General features: G+C 41.8%; 1 protein-coding gene across 1 annotated transcript in view; it reads right to left on the minus strand.

The window, feature by feature from the left end:
- The window catches only part of LOC140730498 (serine/threonine-protein phosphatase 4 regulatory subunit 3B), a 76,458-nt gene extending 61,028 nt beyond the window's left edge, over positions 1–15,430 (minus strand). The window contains exons 1-4 of the mRNA XM_073051024.1: positions 14,955–15,430; positions 14,610–14,665; positions 14,211–14,309; positions 5,981–6,604 (exon numbers count right to left, since the gene is read on the minus strand). Of these exons, the coding sequence (XP_072907125.1) occupies positions 5,981–6,604; positions 14,211–14,309; positions 14,610–14,665; positions 14,955–15,096 (921 nt within the window). The 5' untranslated portion in view covers positions 15,097–15,430. The remainder of the gene's footprint in view (positions 1–5,980; positions 6,605–14,210; positions 14,310–14,609; positions 14,666–14,954) is intronic.
- Positions 15,431–19,033: the final 3,603 nt, after the last annotated feature.

Consider the following 19,033-nt stretch of genomic DNA (forward strand, 5'->3'; position numbering starts at 1 on the left):
ATATTAATGCACAGAACCAGGTAATTGCAAAAGATTCACCAACTTTTTCTGTATATTCAAGAGTAATCTGCAGGCACCAAATAACTTACAAACACATCTTTGGAATATTAAAGAGATCCAGAGTACCCCGTGGATACCCCTCAAAAAAAAGAGAAAACATACAAACCCAACACAAACAGCTTTCAAAGTAAGATTAAATCGCTGTCCCTGGAACTACAAGGCAGCTGAACCACCGGTGATTACTCTTTGCAGCCCAAAAATGTTTTTCTTCAGAAAAATTTTCTTTTACATATGAACTCTTTCAAGAATAGAATCAAAAGTTAGCTAAAATGCAAAAAAATGGAGTTCACCAGATGGTCTCTTGTGTCTCCTTCACCATTAAGTAAGATTATGGCAAATCTTTTACCTCAACAGCTCTTTCCTGTGTTAATCTCTAATTCTTAATTGGCTTAATAATCAAAATGTTTGCTTGTGGCGAAGCACTTTCTGCGCAGGCGAACCGTGTCGTTATTTCAGCGCTGTGTGTAGCACATTGCTACATTGGTGACCCTGATGGTCCAAACGGGATTTGGACAAAAGATGACCGACTCTTCATCTGTTCACGCAGTTTTGTTAAAACTGCCAACTTTCTGGACGCTGCGACCACGCGTGTGGTTTAGCCAAGCAGAAGCCCAGTTCCAGATTTGGCAGATATCTTCTGATTCCACGCATTACTTATCACGTGGTGAGCGCCCTTGACCAGGAGACGGCCGCTCCGGTTGCGGATTTCATACAGTCACCCCCGGAAGAAGGCAAATATGAAGCATTCAAAGTGCTGCTCATTGGGACCTTTGGCCTCTCACGGCGTGAGCGGGGTGCCCGCCTGCTTCACCTGGACGGTTTGGGAGACAGACTGCCGTCAGCATTGATGAACGAGATGCTGGCCCTGGCTGACAGACACAAGCCTTGCCTCATGTTCGAGCAAGCGTTCCTAGAGCAACTGCCCGAGGACATACATCTGCTGCTGGCCGACGCAGATTTCAGTGACCCCCGGAAGGTGGCGGCCCGGGCAGACATGCTGTGGAAAGCCAAGACGGAGAGCGTGGCGTCCGTCAGTCAGATTACCAGGCCACGCGCCCAACAGCGGACCAGACCAGGCCCGGCAGGGGGGCGCACACAACACAAGAGGCAGGAGTGAGGAGGCCAGTGAACAGTGGTGTTTCTACCACCAGCGGTGGGGCACAAAAGCCCGCCGTTGTCGCCCGCCCTGCAAGGGCCAGGGCCAACTGCCGCTAATGACTATGGCGGCTGGCCACCAGGACAGCCTCTTGTACGCCTGGGACAAACAGTCGGGACGCCGTTTCTTGGTCGACACCAGAGCGGAAATCAGTGGCTTGCCCCAGACGGGTAACGACACCCACAACAGGAAGCCAGGACCCACCCTGAGGGCCGCAAACGGCAGCACGATATGGACCTATGGCACCCGCACAGTGCAGCTGCAGTTCGGCGCCAGCCGGTTCACGTGGGACTTCACACTGGCCGCCGTGGCCCAACCACTCCTGGGGGCGGACTTCTTGCGAGCTCACAGCCTGCTGGTCAACTTCCAAGGGAAAAGACTGGTACATGCCGAGACTTTCCAGACATTCTCCCTGGGTGAAGCAAGTTGCCGGCCCCACACCTGGACTCCATCACGCTGTCAGACAACGAATTCACCAGAATCCAGGCGGACTTTCCATCGATTCTGGCTCCGCAGTTCACGGCAGCCATGCCCAGACATGGGGTTCAGCACCACATCCCGACCAAGGGACCACCCCTCCATGCCCGCGCACGAAGGCTCCCCCCGGAAAAGCTCCGCCTGGTGAAGGAGGAGTTCAAGAGGATGGAGGAATTGGGGATCGTACGGAGGTCTGACAGCCCATGGGCCTCCCCCCTGCACATGGTGCCCAAAGCAGCTGGGGGTTGGAGACCATGCGGCGACTACCGCAGACCGAACGAGGCTACAACTCCAGACCGCTACCCCGTGTCGCACATACAGGACTTTACAGCAAACCTGCATGGGGCAAGAATATTTTCCAAAGTAGACCTTGTCCGAGGATACCATCAAATCCCAGTGTACCCTGAAGACATCCCCAAAACGGCACTTATCACCCCGTTCGGCCTGTTCGAGTTCCTCCGCATGCCGTTCGGCCTGAAGAATGCCCCACAGATGTTCCAGCGGCTAATGGATGCAGTGGGACGCGACCTGGACTTTGCGTTTATCTATTTGGACGACATTGTTATAGCCAGCAGCAGTCGCCAGGAGCATCTGTCCCACCTCCACCAGCTTTACTCCTGCCCGAGTGATTTCAGCCTCACAATCAACCCGGCCAAATGCCAGTTCGGTCTCGATACCATCGACTTCCTGGCCCACAGGATTACCAAAGACAGGGCAACACCTCTGCCCGCCAAGATAGACGTGATCCGCCACTTTGCCCGGCCCAACACGGTCAAAGGCCTACAGGAGTTCATTGGTATGATGAACTTCTACCACCGTTTCCTCCCCTCAGCAGCCCATATCATGTGCCCTTTGTACACTCTGATGTCGGGTAAAGGCAAGGACATTACTTGGGACGAGGAGGCCGCGGCCACTTTCGTTAAAGCCAAGAAAGCCTTGGCAGATGCCGTGATGCTGGTGCACCCCAGAACGGACGTTCCGACCGCACTCACAGTGGATGCATCCGACACAGCAGTCGGTGGGGTACTGGAGCAGCTCATTGAGGGGCGCTGGCAACCATTGGCGTTCTTCAGCACCTACGACCACCCGAACTCAAGTACAGTGCTTTCGACCGGGAGCTGTTGGCACTGTATCTGGCAATCCGGCACTTCAGGTACTTCTTAGAAGGCAGGCCGTTCACCTCATTCACAGACCACAAACCGTTGACCTTCGCGCTCACGAAGGTGTCCGATCCCTGGTCGGCTCGCCAGCAGCAACATCTGTCCTACATCTCCGAGTACACGACGGACATCCAGCATGTCTCAGGAAAGGACAACGTCGTGGCGAACGCACTCTCCAGACCATTAATCTCTGCTTTAAATATATCCAATGAATTTCAGCTTCACCACTTTCTGGCTAAAGAAATTCCTCCTTGTCTCTGTTTTAAATAAACGTTCCTCTATTCTGAGGCTGAGACCTCTGCTCCTAGGCTCCCCCACTTTAAGAAATAACCTCTTCACATCCACACTATTTAGGCCTTTCAATATTCAATTTGTTTCAATGAGATTTCCCCCCCCCCCATTCTTCTAAACCCCAGAATGTACAGGCTCTCATACACTCCTCATAGGTTAACCCTTTCATTCCCACAATCATCCTCATGAACCTCCTGACCCTCTCCAATGCTGCCATACCTTTTGTTAAATAAGGGGCCCAAAACTGCTCATAATCTAATAGCTTATAAAAACTAAACATTACATCTTCACTTTTACATTCTAACCCTCTTGAAATAAATGTGAACATTGAATTTGCTTTCCTTACCACTGACTCAAAGTTCAAAGTAAGAATATATTATACAACCTTGAGATTTGTCTCCTTACAGACAGCCACAAAACAACAACCCAAAAGAACCCACCAAAAAGTCAAACACATAATGTGCAGAGAGACAAAAAAACCGTGCAAACAATAAAAGTAAGCAAAAAGCATTCAGAACGAAAGCAAGTCCACAGACACGAAGCTTAGTTCAGTGCAGACTTAACCTGCAAGTTAATCTTTAGGAAATCCTACACTAGGACTTCGAAGACCCTTTGTACCTTGGATTTTTGAATTTTCTCCGTTTAGAAAATAGTTTATGCCTTATTCCTTCTACCAAAGCGCACAACCATACACTTCCCTACATTATATTCCAACAATCAGTTCTTTGCCAATTCTCCTAATGTCTTCTACAGACTTTTTGGTTCCTCAACACTACCTGCTCCATCTGTGTATCAACTGCAAAACTGCCCACAAAGCCATTCTCCAAATCATTGACATATAACGTTTAAAGAAATAGTCTCAACACTGACCCCCGCAGAACACAAATCACTGAAAGCTAACTAGAATAGGCCTCCTTTATTCCCACTCTTTGCCTCCTGCCGATCAGCCAATCTTCTACCCATGCTAGTATCTTTCCTGTAATACTATGGGCTCTTATCTTGTTAAGTGGTCACATGTGTGTCACCTCGTCAAAGGCCTTCTGAAAACCCAAGTAAACAACATACACTGACTTTGTCCATTGTAGTTGTTATTTCTTCAAATAATTCAAACAGATTTGTCAGGCAAGATTTCCCCTTAAAGAAACCATACTGACTTTGGCCTATCCCGAAACTTCATCTTTAACAATGTTCTCCAATATTTTAATCAGGGCCTCAGTACCTCTGAAAAACCAAGATTCCCTAAACCTGTTAGCCTTGCCTTTTATTCTGACAGGAACAAACTACTCTCAAAATTTCACTTTTCAAGGGTTCCCATTTACCAAGCACATCTCTGTAGAAAACAACCTGTCCCAACCCACACTTGCCAGATTCTTTCTAGTATCATCAAAATTGGCCTTCCTCCAATTTAAAACATTAACCCAAGAACCAAACGAATCCTTCTCCATAATTATCTTAAAACTAATGGCAATATGATGACTAGGATCGAAAGTGACTGCCAGTGCACACTTCTGTCACCTGCCCCATCTAACTTCTAATAGGAAAGCATTTATCCTGGCACCTACGAGGTAACATGGTATCCTGTAACCTCGTTCTGGTCCACAGAAGATCCAGTCTGTTTAAATAACCAATGAATCCCCTATCACTACAGCGTGTCTCTCTCCCTGCTTCCCTTCTAATTCAATGTGGCAGAGACCTGAACACCGTGGCTTTCCTCTGCTTGATCATCACCCTCCCCAACCGTACCTTGAGATGTATACCTTGTATTCACTTTCATATTCTAATCCAGGTACAACTTGCATTAACAGGCAATTCCTCTGATACTAAGTTCCAAGATTTTCTGACCAAACATCAGGGAAAAAAGGCAACAAATATCAACTCTATTTCTTTGTTACATGACTAGACAAAAACATTACTTGCCTCCAGTAATTGTGTCCATCACTGTACCCTTCCTGCTGATGTATCCTCTACAACATAGAAAGTGTCTAAATATCAGTCATTCATACCTAGCCTTGTACCAATTCCTGCTTGTTCAACCTCACTGACACTGGTTTCCATTTTGCACCAAAATCTGTAAAATATAAAATCAGGGCCAAGGCAGTATCTATGCCAAAATAAAGTGTGACACCCAGAGAACAGGGCTCTCCCTGCTTCTATATTTGATTATGTACTTGCAAATCAAACTTCAAAGTTAGAAGCATTTTTGAACAAATACATACCGTACTTTTACACCTACCTGCAATCAAATTAGTAAGTTTAAACAGGACAAATATTAACAGCAGCATTAAAAAAAAGAAACAACACAGCTGTAATGATGGAGATTTTGGAAAATATTTCAAGCTCCTCTAGGCATCATGAAAGAAAAAATCAAATACTGTACATCTGAAAACAAAAAGGTAGAAATGCTAGGTCTTGTCTGTAAAGAAAAAGAGTTAAAGTTACATTCTTCATGATGTAAACAGTCGGCATGAAACCAAAATATGTCTATTCATATCAACTCAACAATGTGTAACATAAAAGTGTCAACTGCCTAAACTGTTAGTTCTGTTTGGCAAGTTTGCAGCACAAAATAGAAACCGCATAGAATGCTTTCTTAGTGGAAGGAAAACAAATAAAGACTGATTTCAAGTAGAGATCTGGCACCAATATCTAATATCACAGAATAATGATGTAAAGCAATTTCCCATTATATTACATGTTTGATTATTACTTCCACTGTGTGAATTGCCCGTGCAAGAGGAAAACAACCATATCCTACTGAATCTCAATAAAAATTTTCAGAACTAAACCTAAAAACTAAATCAGTATTAGTGACAGAAATAATTAACATATAACGTACCTGTAACATGCTAACAATTTCCACTTTGTTGAAGAATATAAATGACGTTAGTGTAGACAGAAAGTTCTCCTCAAATACAGAAGGAGTAGGCAAAATTATATCCTGGATATACTGCACACGGTATGTCTGGTGGATTTTTTGCTTCAGTTCAGTATCTGTGATAGGTATAACCTCTTTAAATTTGGCTGTTTTGGTCAAAAATTCTCGATGTTTCCTAGGATGAGGCAAGGAAGGATCATACTCCAAACACCCAACCACATCCATAATGCACTCATCTGAAAACATCCCCTCAAACAGTGCTGCTTTATTGAGGAACAAAATACCTCTAATAATTTCATACAAGTGATGTAAACCTTCTGTGTTGTCAAGGTCTTCGCAAACTCTGAATAGCTGCAAAAGCTTTTTAATGTAGCCCTCATTCTCTAAAGCTAGTGCTAACTTCTCTCTGCGGATTGGAGAGGAGATAACCGAGGTTACCAGGTCGGCAATCTCTTCCAGCTTGTTTAGTTCACATGGCGGAAGATCAATTGTGTGAGTAGTTTCAGGCATTTCTTCAAATCGCTCCTCTTCAGATTCATCAATAATGTCCTGAGTTATATCAAGTGATGGATCTCGTCCCTGGACCTGGAATGATAAAGGCCTCTAAATTATCTATTTATAGTAATATGCTGGAAAGAATGATTTTAAAGACTAAAAACAAGTGGGCATTGATAATTTTAACACGAGGAAATCTGCAGATGCTGGAAATTCAAGCAACACACACAAAATGCTGGTGGAACGCAGGTCAGGCCGCATCTATAGGGAGAAGCGCTGTCGACGTTTCGGGCCGAGATGTCGACAGCGCTTCTCCCTATTGATAATTTTATGGAGCTTTGTTATTTTTAGAAAAAAGGAACCACTTCTTGGGTTGCACACATAGCTACACAATATAGTACTGCCAAACCAATATAATTTCAGATGCTTTGGAACAATCAGGTGACAAAAAGTAGCTATTCATGCCTTAAAGAATACAAGTAGATTACCATTGATTTTGTCTAAGATAGTTCAGGAATACAAACTTGGTATCACAACTAACGAACACTCAAGAAATTCCTTCCTTAGGACTGCCTGTCCAGGTTAATAACATGATCTTGACACTTAACAGAACTAAACAATATTGACAGAATATATCTTGTACAAAAAAATTAAAGAACTCAAACATAAGATTCCTTGTTGAACCACTTCACCGAGTTTTTGACCTACCTCCGAAGTAAGTAGTGATCAGATCCAGGACCTTCCATCTCAAACAACTTTAAATATTCAGTTAGAACACCCATCCCAAACATTCCTTCTTCTCCCCCCAACCACTGGGAAGATACAAAACCCTAAAAACACATACCACCTGCATTGCACTTTCTTTGTAATTGTAATGCTATTCTGTACTCTGGTACTGTTTATCTTGTACTACCTCAATGGAATTGATTGATCTGATGAATGGAATCCAAGACAAGTTTTTCACTGTATCCAAGTACATGTGACAGTAATAAACTAATTTACTAATTTAAGAAACAAATTACTTTTTCCAGTGTTTACTCTCATGGAAACTATGATTTGATACATGAAATCGAGAAGAACGATTCCCATTTTTACTTATTTTAGGGAAATGGTCATTACTATTCCAATGCACTATCTCAAATTGAACAAATTCATGGGATGCTGGAACTGAGAGGCAACATGTTTTATTTACTATGCCACTGTGCTACAACACTATTCATAATAGTTCCGTTCCTTTTCCTTTAAAATACAATTAGTCACCAATAAAGTGCATTTTGCTTAAAACTATGATGGCCAAATAACTTGCAGTATAGATGTATTGGGTAGCATGAAAATGAGCAAAACAATTCTATATTCCATTTCAAATGTGAGGCTAGGGTTAATTAATGTCTTGATGGAATAGTATATTAAATGAGTATTATTAGTATATTAAGTGTATTAAAAGTATAATTAGTCAGGGTATCAAGGGAAATGAGGAAAAAGCTGGAAATGGGAACTAGATGGGAGAATAGTTTAACTCATGGTGGAGTGGCGGAGCAGACTCAATGGGCCGAATGGCCTGCTTCTGCTCCTTTGTCTTGTCTTGTGATCTATATTCATTGCTTTGAAGTACTAATACTTAACTCACAGGAGACAATCTTTAAGCCACTTTTTCCAATAAAGTACTGCAAATAAAACTTTTAACCTACAATGTCACAGTCTCATAAGAAAAATATACTAGAATTGGAAACCTGGATGTACAGTTGCAAGAAAATGTTGGTGAACACTTTGCAGGTACCTGGTTTTCTGCATTAATTACTCATTAAATGCGGTCTAATCTTCATCTAAAACACAGTAACAGAATCGGGTTTAATATCTCCAGCATCTGTTGTTGAATTTGTTGACTACGCAGCAGCCGTACATGCAATATATGTATATTAAACAATTAAGTAGTACAAAACCAGAAATTTTTAAGAAGTTACTAACTAGTGATTGTCACATGTACTTGTATGGTTATTAGACACTACACCATGCTTGGAGCAAACAGATTTTAAATAGCATCAGTTGTGTGTGCTTGTTCGAATTGCAGTCACTAATAGCTGGCAAGAAAGAGCAGTAAGACAATTCAGAACAATTTTGCTCACTGCAGTTTCAAGCATTCAGGCTCAGAGATGCCAAAACATGGCTAGGAGTGAAAATAAAACAATTTCACTACTTCAAATTAGGAATTATGAAAAATTTGAAGGTATATCATGTTAAAAGTTACAATGAAATTGACGTTTTGGAGGATGCAATTGTCAAAAGGATTGTATGAAGGTAGTCTATTACATGCACAGATTTTCTTCACTTATAATCCATCAAAAGAACATAGCAGCTCAAAACTGATTAATTCCTCCAATAACTATTTATAACTAATATAGTTTATAGTATTGTAGTAGTATTGGGAGTGTTCTATTTGTTTCTGTTTTTCTTTTAAACACAAATTTATTATTCAGTTAAATAGTTTGTATTTTGTAAAAACCCTTTTAACCGTTTTTATGAAACTTCAGCTAATTGGGCCAAAATATATAGGCTCTGATGTGTCCAAATTAACTGAAATTGACTGTATTTTCAGGCTTGAACTTTCACTGTGAATGTGCGAAATTTGCACAAGGGCTTTGGAAGTTGCTTTGCCAACAGGGAGTTTCCACTCAATAAAAGGGAAATTGATTGGACCAATATGAGTGACACTGACCCTTATTGCTATTGTGCAATTAGCATGCCTTATACTTCAGTACAAGCTGCCCTCTTTTAACAAACACAATCTGCCTAAACTAGTAACACACAAGCAATTATACTTTCCATGTCTTTATTGAACACATTATTTGATCGTTCACAGTCCAGGCTAGAAAAAGTATGTGAACCCTTGTATTTAATAACTGGTAGAACTTCCTTTAGCAGCAATAACCTCCACCAAATGTTTCATGTAGCTGCTGATCAGACTCGCACAATGGTGAGGAGGAATTTTTAGACCATTCCTCCATACAAAACTGTTTCAGTTCATCAATATTTCTGAGATGCCTTGCATGCATCCTCTTCAGGTCATGCCACAGCATCTAAACACTGACTTGGCCATTCCAAAACATGGTTTCTCCTTTTTAAACTATTTATTTACTCTTGTGCTTCAGATCATTGCCTTATTGCAACATCCAACTTCCACTAAACTTCTGTAACTGACTGCTACCCTAACATTCTCCTGTAAAATGCTTTGACACAAATTTGAATTCATTGCTTCCTCAACAACTGCAAGTTGTCCAGGCCCAAAGGCAGAAAGCAGCCCCAAACATCATGCTCCTTCCATCATGCTTCACAGTTAGGGCAAGATTTTTGTGTTGGTGTACAGTGCCCTTTTTCCTCTGAACATCGTGGTGTGCAATTCTGCCAAAAAGTTAAACTTTTGTCTCATTTTGTCCACAGAACATTGCATCAGAAGTGTTGTGAAACATCCAGGTGGTCTTTTGCACACTTGAGACATGCAGTAATGATTTTTTTTTGGAGGGCAGTGGTTTCCTCTGTGGTGTCCTTCCGTGACCACCACTCTTGCTCAATGTTATTCTTATTGTGGACACATGAACAGAGACTTTAACAAGTTCTAGACATTTCTACAGGTCTTTCGCTGCTACCCTTAGGTTCTTTGTCACCTCCTTCAGCATTGCATATTGTGCTCTTGGTGAGATCTTTGCTGGACACCTACTCCTTGGGAGAGTAGCAACAGGACAAAATTTCCTCCATTTGTAGACAATTTCTCTTCCTGTGAACTGATGAACTCTCAAATCTTTAGAAATCCTTTTGTAGCCTTTTCCAGCATCATGTATCTCTATAATTCTTCTTCTGGTTTTCTGAAAGTTGTTTTCATCGAGGCATGGAGCGCAAAGATCTTTCTTGAGAAGAGCAGGCTCTGTCAGCAATTTGACTTTGTGCGTCTTTTTTAATAGGGCAGGGCATCTCTATAACCCACACCTCCAATCTCATCTCATTGACTGGAACACCTGACTCCAAATAACATTTTGCTGAAGGCATTACTCCAGAGGTTCATACTTTTTTGAACCTAGACTGTGATTCTTGAAATGGTGTGCTCAATATTGACAAGAACTACTACAATTGTTTGTGGTATTAGTTTAGACAAACTGTGTTTGTCTATTATTGTGACTTAGAAGATTAGACCACATTTTGAGTAATTAATGTGCTTACAAAGGGTTCAAACACTTCTTGCAACTGTAGATTTACTAGAATAAGCAATTTGTAAAACTGGGATAGTTACAAGAATAACAGCTGTAGCACAACTTAAATGTCACATAAGTTTAAAAGAAAAGTATATTATTTCAACTCAAAAATGAAAAAGTTAATAACAAAGATGGAAAATTTGTCTCAAACATAAACTGAGGATATTATTTGAGCATAATGCTTCATAACTCTGGATACCACATCCTATTATAAATTCTCAGTAGGGATTCCAGCTCGGCAAACTCCTCATCCTGCCTTTGAACAAGGTTCCATATCCTCTCTTCTCAACTTCGGAAACTACAAATGAAAACTCACAGTTTGTGATGGGAATGGTTCTATCATAACACTCTCTCGTGAAGTGTAGTCTAAGGACATCAATGGCACCTTACCTCACTACCTCAACAACCACCAGAGGAGATAAAGATGGAATTGGAGAGGATAAAAAAGCAATGGGAGGGAAGAGAAACAAAATTTTAAGATCATATTTCATCATTACCATATCTGAAGAAATGAAAGGTGAATATAATTGTTTTCCCTTACAGAATTCTATCAATGAATTTGGACAGCCATACTGTTATATCAAAAAAAAACTAATGAAAATAACATTAACAGCATTTACGGAACAGAAACAGCTCTGACCAAGATATCCATTTGAGCTAGTCCTATCTGACTTCCTCCACCTTCAACAGGACCCCACCACTAAGGACATCTTTCCCTCTCTACCCCCTCTTGCTTTTCGCAGGGATCGTTCCCTCCGCGACTGCCTGGTCCACACGTCCCTCCCCACAGATCTCCCACCTGGCACTTATCCCTGCAAGCGTAAGTGCTACACCTGTCCCTACACCTCCTCTCTTACCACCATACAGGGCCCCAAACAGTCCTTCCAGGTGAGGCAACACTTCACTTGTGAGTCTGTTGGGGTAATCTATTGCATCCAGTGCAGACTCCTCTACATCGGCGAGACCCAACGCAGATTGGAGGACCGCTTCGTCGAGCACCTATGCTCCATCCGCCACAACAGACAGGATCTCCCGGTTGCCACTCACTTCAAACTCTCTTTCACATTCCCATTCGGATATGCCCATACATGGCCTCCTCTACTGCCATGATGAGGCCAAACTTCGGTTAGAGGAACATCATCTCAGATACCGTCTGGGTAGTCTCCAGCCCCTTGGTATGAACATCGAATTCTCCAACTTCTGGTAATTCCCTCCCTCTCCCTTCCCCCATCCCACCTTCACTCTGTCTCCTCTTCTAGCTGCCTATCACCACTCATGACTCTGCCTTCTTCTACTATCCATAGTGCTTTCCCCTAATATTCCTTCTTCACCTCTCCTGCTTATCCCCTCCCCCACCCCTTGATCTTTCCTCTGATTGTTTTCCCACCCTTCCCCCACCTTCTTTATAGGGCCCCTGCCCCCTGCTTCTTCAGTCCTGACGAAGGGTCTCGACCGAAACGTTGACTGCTTCTTTCAACAGATGCTGCCCGACCTGCTGAGTTCATCCAGCCTTTTTTTTACGTCTTGATTTGACCACAGCATCTGCAGTGTACTTTGTGTTTCCTATTTGACTATGTTTGGCCCAAATCTCTCTCTGCCTTTTCTATCCACGTTCGTTCATCCCCGCTGCATCTGTTGCCAGGATGTGACTTTCCTTTCCAGAACATCAGAGATGTCCTCTTCTTTCAAAGCACAAGCTTTCCCTACCTTCATTGATACTGCCCTCATTCACACATCCTCCATTTCCAAGACATCCGCACTTAACCCATCTTCCTGCCTTCTTAACAGAGATTGAGTTCCTCTTGTCCTCACCTACTACCCCGAGTCTCTACACCCAAAGCACCATTCTCTGCAATTTCTGCCATATTTGGTGGGATCCTAACACCAAACACATAGTTACTTCACTCCCTACCACCTCTCCGCTTTTCACAGGGATCAACCCATGATTCCCTTGTCCATTTGTCCCGCCCCACTCATTTCACACACAGCACATATCCCTACAAGTGTGAGAAACGCTACACTTGCTAATATGCTTCCTCCGTCGCCTCAATTTGGAGTTCCAAGCAGTATTTCTAGGTGAGGCAACACTTCACTTGTGAATCTGTTGTATCCAGTGTTCCAATACAACCTCCTCTACATTGGTGAGACAAGGTGTAAATCAGGGAACCACTTTGTCCAGCACCTCCACTCCATCTGCAAAAAGCAGAATTTCCAAGTGGAAATTCCCATTCCGACATGTCGGTCCATGACCTCCTCTTCTACCAAAATGAGGCCATTTTCAGGGTAGTGGAGCAATACCTCATTTTCCTCTAGATAATCTCCAACCTGATGGCATGAAATTTGGTTTCTCCAACTTCCGGTATTCACTCCCCTCCAAGTATTTTTTTTTCTTTTCCACTCCCCTTCTTCTATTCCCTACTTTGGACTCTTACCTCATAAGCTCACCTACCTATCACCTCCCCCGGTACCCCTCCATCTTCCCTTTCTCCCATGGTCCACTCTCCTCTATCAGATTTCTTCTGCTCTACCCTTTCACCTTTTCCATTCACCTATCACTTTCTAGCTTGTCCTCCTTCCCCACACCCCAAAACCTTTTTATCCTGGCATTTTCTTCCTTCATTTCCAGTCCCGACGAAGGGCCCAAAACATTGAGTCTTTATCTTTTTGCATAAATGCTGCTTGACCTGCTGATTCTTCCATCATTTTGTGTGTGCTGCTCTGGATTTCCAGCATCCACAGAATCTCTTGTTTATAAGTAACCTTAGGTCTGTCTGCCATACAACACATTCCAGGGCCTTACCATTTACTGTGCAACTGATGTTGTTCAATTAATTCACAAAAATTAAATGTTTTGAAAGGATACTTCAGACAATGAAGCATTTTGCTAAAAGTTAACATACAAAATGTAATGATCTGAAAGAAAAGTAAGTTTTTAAAAAAGAAACTAGATGATTAAGTGAAATAACAAAAAGCAAGTCTTTATTTGCCAGATTTTATAAGAATAAATTCAAAACAACTCCATCATTAGGTATTACTTCATAATTTCTGGAATATTAATTATGCCCACAGAAAAATTATTATATACCACTGTGCCTAATAACCTATAAATAATTGCAGAACCCATCTTAATTGATCTCATGAGGATCTAAGCAACATCACTACAAATCCCTGAAGACTGATTAAACAATTGAGATAGAAATACAGTAACTGAAAACTAGACAGTCAATAATGAAAAAGTGTAATGATTTTCAAATACTTTGATGTTTTTTATTTGAAGGTCTAGTCAGAATTAGCACACTGAACCTTACATCTTAGTACCCAACATTTAAGCCAATTCCAATAATGCTGCATCTACAAAGGCTAAATGGAAAAAAAGCACAGATGAAATGCCTTAATAGATGCAATTTTATACAGTACATCTATAAAATGGGTTAATTCAGCAGTATGTACACTACCTGGCAGATTTTCTCCCAGATTTCATCACATCCAGCTTTTTCTTGAAAACTGAGTGCCAAGTCATAATTGTCTGCTTCAGACCAAACAATCAAAGTATCCTGTTTTACAATAAGATAAAGGTCAGATACAATTGGTCACCTAAAAATTAGTTTGTCTGATTGCCACAATCAGAGAAATGCAAATTAGCCACTACTCATTTTAATAACATTTTTAATAATAATACTTGAGCATGGAAACTTTAACTGCCTGAAGTAAAATTTATAATTTTTCTAGTTTAAGTTACAATAATATCTACAAGTGATTTCCAAATTTATTTTCGTACTTTGGCTTTCACCAATTGCACTTTTAATACATTAATAGAAAAGATTTTGTAAATGCCAGAGTCTTTTTTAGTTTACCTGCTGTTTCTGGTAAGCCGTATTGGGATTGATTTTCGATTCCAACAGAAGTGAACCTGTTAAGATGAAATACAAAACATGAAATCATCTCTCTACATCCCTTTCGCACACACACTTTTGAAAGTAAATACCATTTAAACCTACCTCCCTCGTCTCCCCTCCCCCGCACGTCACATTCACACAAGATTTGGTTCGTAATTTACCCTGGGTCATTCGGATACAGTACTCTCAATTACATTTTAACACAAACGGTGTACGTTCAAAAAAGACAACAGCTACGTTTAACAAAAGGGGATTTAACTAGGGAAACAATGCCCGAGCAAAGAGCCGGAGGCTTGCTCTTACCGTCGGACTCGGCCCGGACCAACAAGGACATTCCATTCAGCCGATCGACGTAGGTTGAGGACACATGCCCCGTGCCCCGATCGTCCCATTGCCGGTCTTCGTTCAGCGTGTACACTTTAACACGTCTCCGAGTATCCGACATGATTCCTTCACTGCTGAGATATTGATCCTTCTTGTTTTCTTTCGGGGGGTCGCGGTTCTTTCTCTTTCTCCTCTTGTTTTTCCACCTCCTCTCCCCCCAGTAAAATCCGTCACCGCCGTGATTTTACAGAGGAGCAAAACGCCACTAAACAGTCATGCGACATGTTATTGCAAATAAATAACGAAAGGCGACACAGAATGAAGATTAAATGGAAACAGCTTGTGGAAGATGGACAGGCCCTGTCTTCCTCTCTCTCCCTTCATTACTGCACAACATCCGCCATCTTGTAACCCGATCTGGGCGAATCAATCAACGTACGGGGCTTCCTTCTCTACAGATCAGGGCCCGGCTCCCAGGCTCAAACAATATGACGTCGTCACACGTAACGAGAGAAGAACCTCATTGTGGTTGCTGATTTAAAGGCACCGCAAGTACCTCTTCATCAGATAAATGGCTATATTCTTACCCTCGAGTTAAATTCTTTTGAATTATTCAGTTATTTATACAAGAAAAAATTACATATCAATCGGACGTTCCTTACAATTTTCGTTTTTAAAAAAATAAAATCAACTTTTAGACTGCATCGGATTCACTGATTTGGCTACAAGAACCACCAATAAGACACAAAATAGGATGTTTAAGTTTCAGTACTGAGGTTAGGGATGAAACTGACTTTAAGATTGCCATCCTTAGTGGTACTAGATACTTGAGTAGCATTCTACCGATGGATTTGGGTGTCATCTACCATGTCCTAACACTCTGGGTGTCCTCTGCTTTTTGTTAACCATACATGAATATAGCCAAAGGAAACAACCTTCCTCCAGGGCCAAACAGCAAAACACATTACAAACAGCACATAGCATATATGATTACAATTTCAGAGAAAACAGAGTCACAAAGGGAAAAAGATCACCCAAGTCTCTGAATATCATGACTGCAGATTTATGGTCAGTTGTCCTGGTCTAGGTTGTTCTTCCATTGAGCAAACAGCAGAGGACAGAACCAATGGGAGGGGCCTGACCCAACTCAGTATGAATTCCATGGTGCTCCAGAGGACCTCCCACACCACCTCAGTGCCTCCTCTCCTGGTAGACCGCAACAGGTGACCCTGTGGGTGTGGATCTAGTCCTCACCACAACCAAGGCAACACAACTCCCCCACCATCAGCCTCACGAGTGAACCAGACTTACAATATTCTACATTACCAATGCCCAACAGGCTCATGTGACCCCAATAAAATCACCCAAGACAACCATTTGCTCCATTTGTTGGAACGCACACCTTCTCAGCACAATGGTATGCAGCAAGCCCAGGTGACAACATACAATGATATGGAGTAAGTCCAGCTCCATTGCTATCGAGTAACTCGCTGATGGAATAGTCCTGCGGTACTTGATGTTCTTAGTATCCAGCAATGACTTGATTATTTTTAAAAAAGTACAGCATAAACAACTCATTGAGTCGTAGAAGGATGGGGCATAGAAACCCAGCCCTTTGACTTGCTGAGTCCATGACAAATATTTGCCTCCCATTTAAAACTAATATTCCATTAACCTCTTCATTAATGTTCTCCCATGAATTTTATGAATTTTCTATAACTCACCAACACAGTAGGTACAATTTTGATCAATCAATTTCATATTTGGACAATAGAGGTTCAGCAAACTGAAGGGTCTCACTCAGAGAAAAACATGCTGGAGGAACTCAGTGACCTTTCAGGGTGAGACCATATATTTCACCTCTTGTTTTGATTCAGTTTCCAGTATCTGTAGTCTCTATATTTCACCTCTCCTGCCTCTGACAATTCTTGTAATGCCGTATGATTTCGCTTTGTTATCTATGCTTTTCAAAATATTATTGACAAATGTTTTGAGCTTTAAAAATCTTCACTGTATATATTCCAGAGAAATACAAATAATTGAGAGCATTTACATCTGTTCTAATGCTACTCCACCATGTAAAAATGCTCCAGGAAAATTCCTTCTATTCCTTTCTTCCTCATCAGCTTAATCTTCAAAATTATATTCTAGAAACAATAAAAAGCAAACCTGTACTGAAGCTAGTGTTGTCATATAAAGCAGATTTAACAACTTAAAGCAGAGGGGCTATTGCAAACCATTCCTTAAAATGTATGTACCAAGTGGAAAATTAAGGATAATTCATAATTTGCACCTGTATAAATTCAAAAAGAGAGGATTTGAGCTTCAAGGCAACTGGATTCACTTCAGAGCATATGGGGGGTGGGGGCACTGTGGCATTGCCAGTAGATTTGCTGCCTCACAGTGCCAGAGGACTGCTTTGTACCCTTCACTAGGTCTTATAACAAAACAAAACCTAGAGTGGATCTGTTCAAAGACATGTTTATTACTTGCAAGGAAAAGCACCCCCACTCCTCTTGAATGGCAGGCTGCTTCTGATTTACAGTTCAAAGTTTGTTTTTTTTTAAATACAAGATTTCAGGCCATCCTTTGGCTGTTATCTTTTGGGAGTCAGCTCCTGCAGTACTCAAGGCCACACAGTACATCAAGCTCTGCTTAGTTACACAATGTACAATGTTCAGGACATTACATGCCTTCTGCCATGTACACATTTAGCTTGTAGCAAAGTACTCTGGAATTATACAGGTTCCATTTTTGTCACATCACAAGATTAAATACGTAAAACAGTCTCAAAGTTTTGAAAAATTTCCCTCTTCCCTCCTTTTCGTCATTATATGACAACACCATAATTTCATAAGCTTCTACTTTAGAATACAGTAATCAAATTTATTTCAGACTTCATATAATGATACAGTCTCTAACCTTTAGTTAAGCAAAATCCCCTTTTCCTAGTCCACACCCTTTTTCTAATACTCTCTTCTTTTGGCATATTGCATAAGGACGACCATCAACATTGGGGTATCAATAGTCACTGTATTATGCAGGGCCACAGCCCACCATCCTCCCAAACGGCCACAAGCTTCCTGTGGGATTATAATTGTGGAACTGGTCTCCTACTTCCTTAATCTTCTTGACAGTCTCTTAATAAAAATAGGAGCAGGAGTAGGCCATCTGGCCTGTCGAGCCTGTTCCGTCATTAAACAGGATCATAGCTGATCTGGCCATGGACTCATCTCCACCTACCTGCCTTTTCCCCATAATTTCCCTACTATACAAAAATATCTGTATATCCAACCCTGTCTTAAATATATTTACTGAGATAGCCTCCACTGCTTCATTGAGCAGAAAATTCCAGAGATTCACCACTCCTTGGGAAAAACAGTTCCTTCTCATCCCCTTCCTAAATCTACTCCCCCAAATCTTGAGGCTATATCCCCTAGTTCTTGTCTCATCTATCAGTGGAAACAACTTTCCTGCCTCTATTTTATCCATCCCTTTCATAATTTTATGTTTCTATAAAATCTCCTTTCATTCTTCTGAATTCCAATGAGTACAGTCCCAGGCGACTCACTCTCTCCTCATAGTCTAACCCCCTCATCTCTAGAATCAACCTGGTGAACCGCCTCTGCACTGCCTCCAAAGCAAGTATGGAGACCAGAACTGCAGGCAGTACTCCAGGTGCGGCCTCACCAGTACCCTGGATTGCACAACCTCTCTGTTCTTAAATTCAATCCCTCTAGCAATGGCCAGCATCCCATTTGCCTTCTTGATAGCCTGCTGCATGTGCAAACCAACCTTTTGAGATTCATGCAAAAGCACTCCCAAGTCCCTTTGCACAGCAGCATGCTGCAACTTTTTATGATTTAAATTTGCTCTTCCATTTTTCCTTCCACAGTGAATGACATCGCATTTGCCACTTGTATTCCATCAGCCAGATCTTCTGCACAATTTGCTTTTCCACTCAATTTAGTATAATCAACTAACTTAAATATACTACACTCAGCCCCCTCTTCCAGATTGTTAATGTATATCCTGAACAGTTGCAGGCCCAGCACCGA

Source organism: Hemitrygon akajei, chromosome 7, assembly GCF_048418815.1.
Source record: "Hemitrygon akajei chromosome 7, sHemAka1.3, whole genome shotgun sequence".
NCBI classification, from domain to species: domain Eukaryota; kingdom Metazoa; phylum Chordata; class Chondrichthyes; order Myliobatiformes; family Dasyatidae; genus Hemitrygon; species Hemitrygon akajei.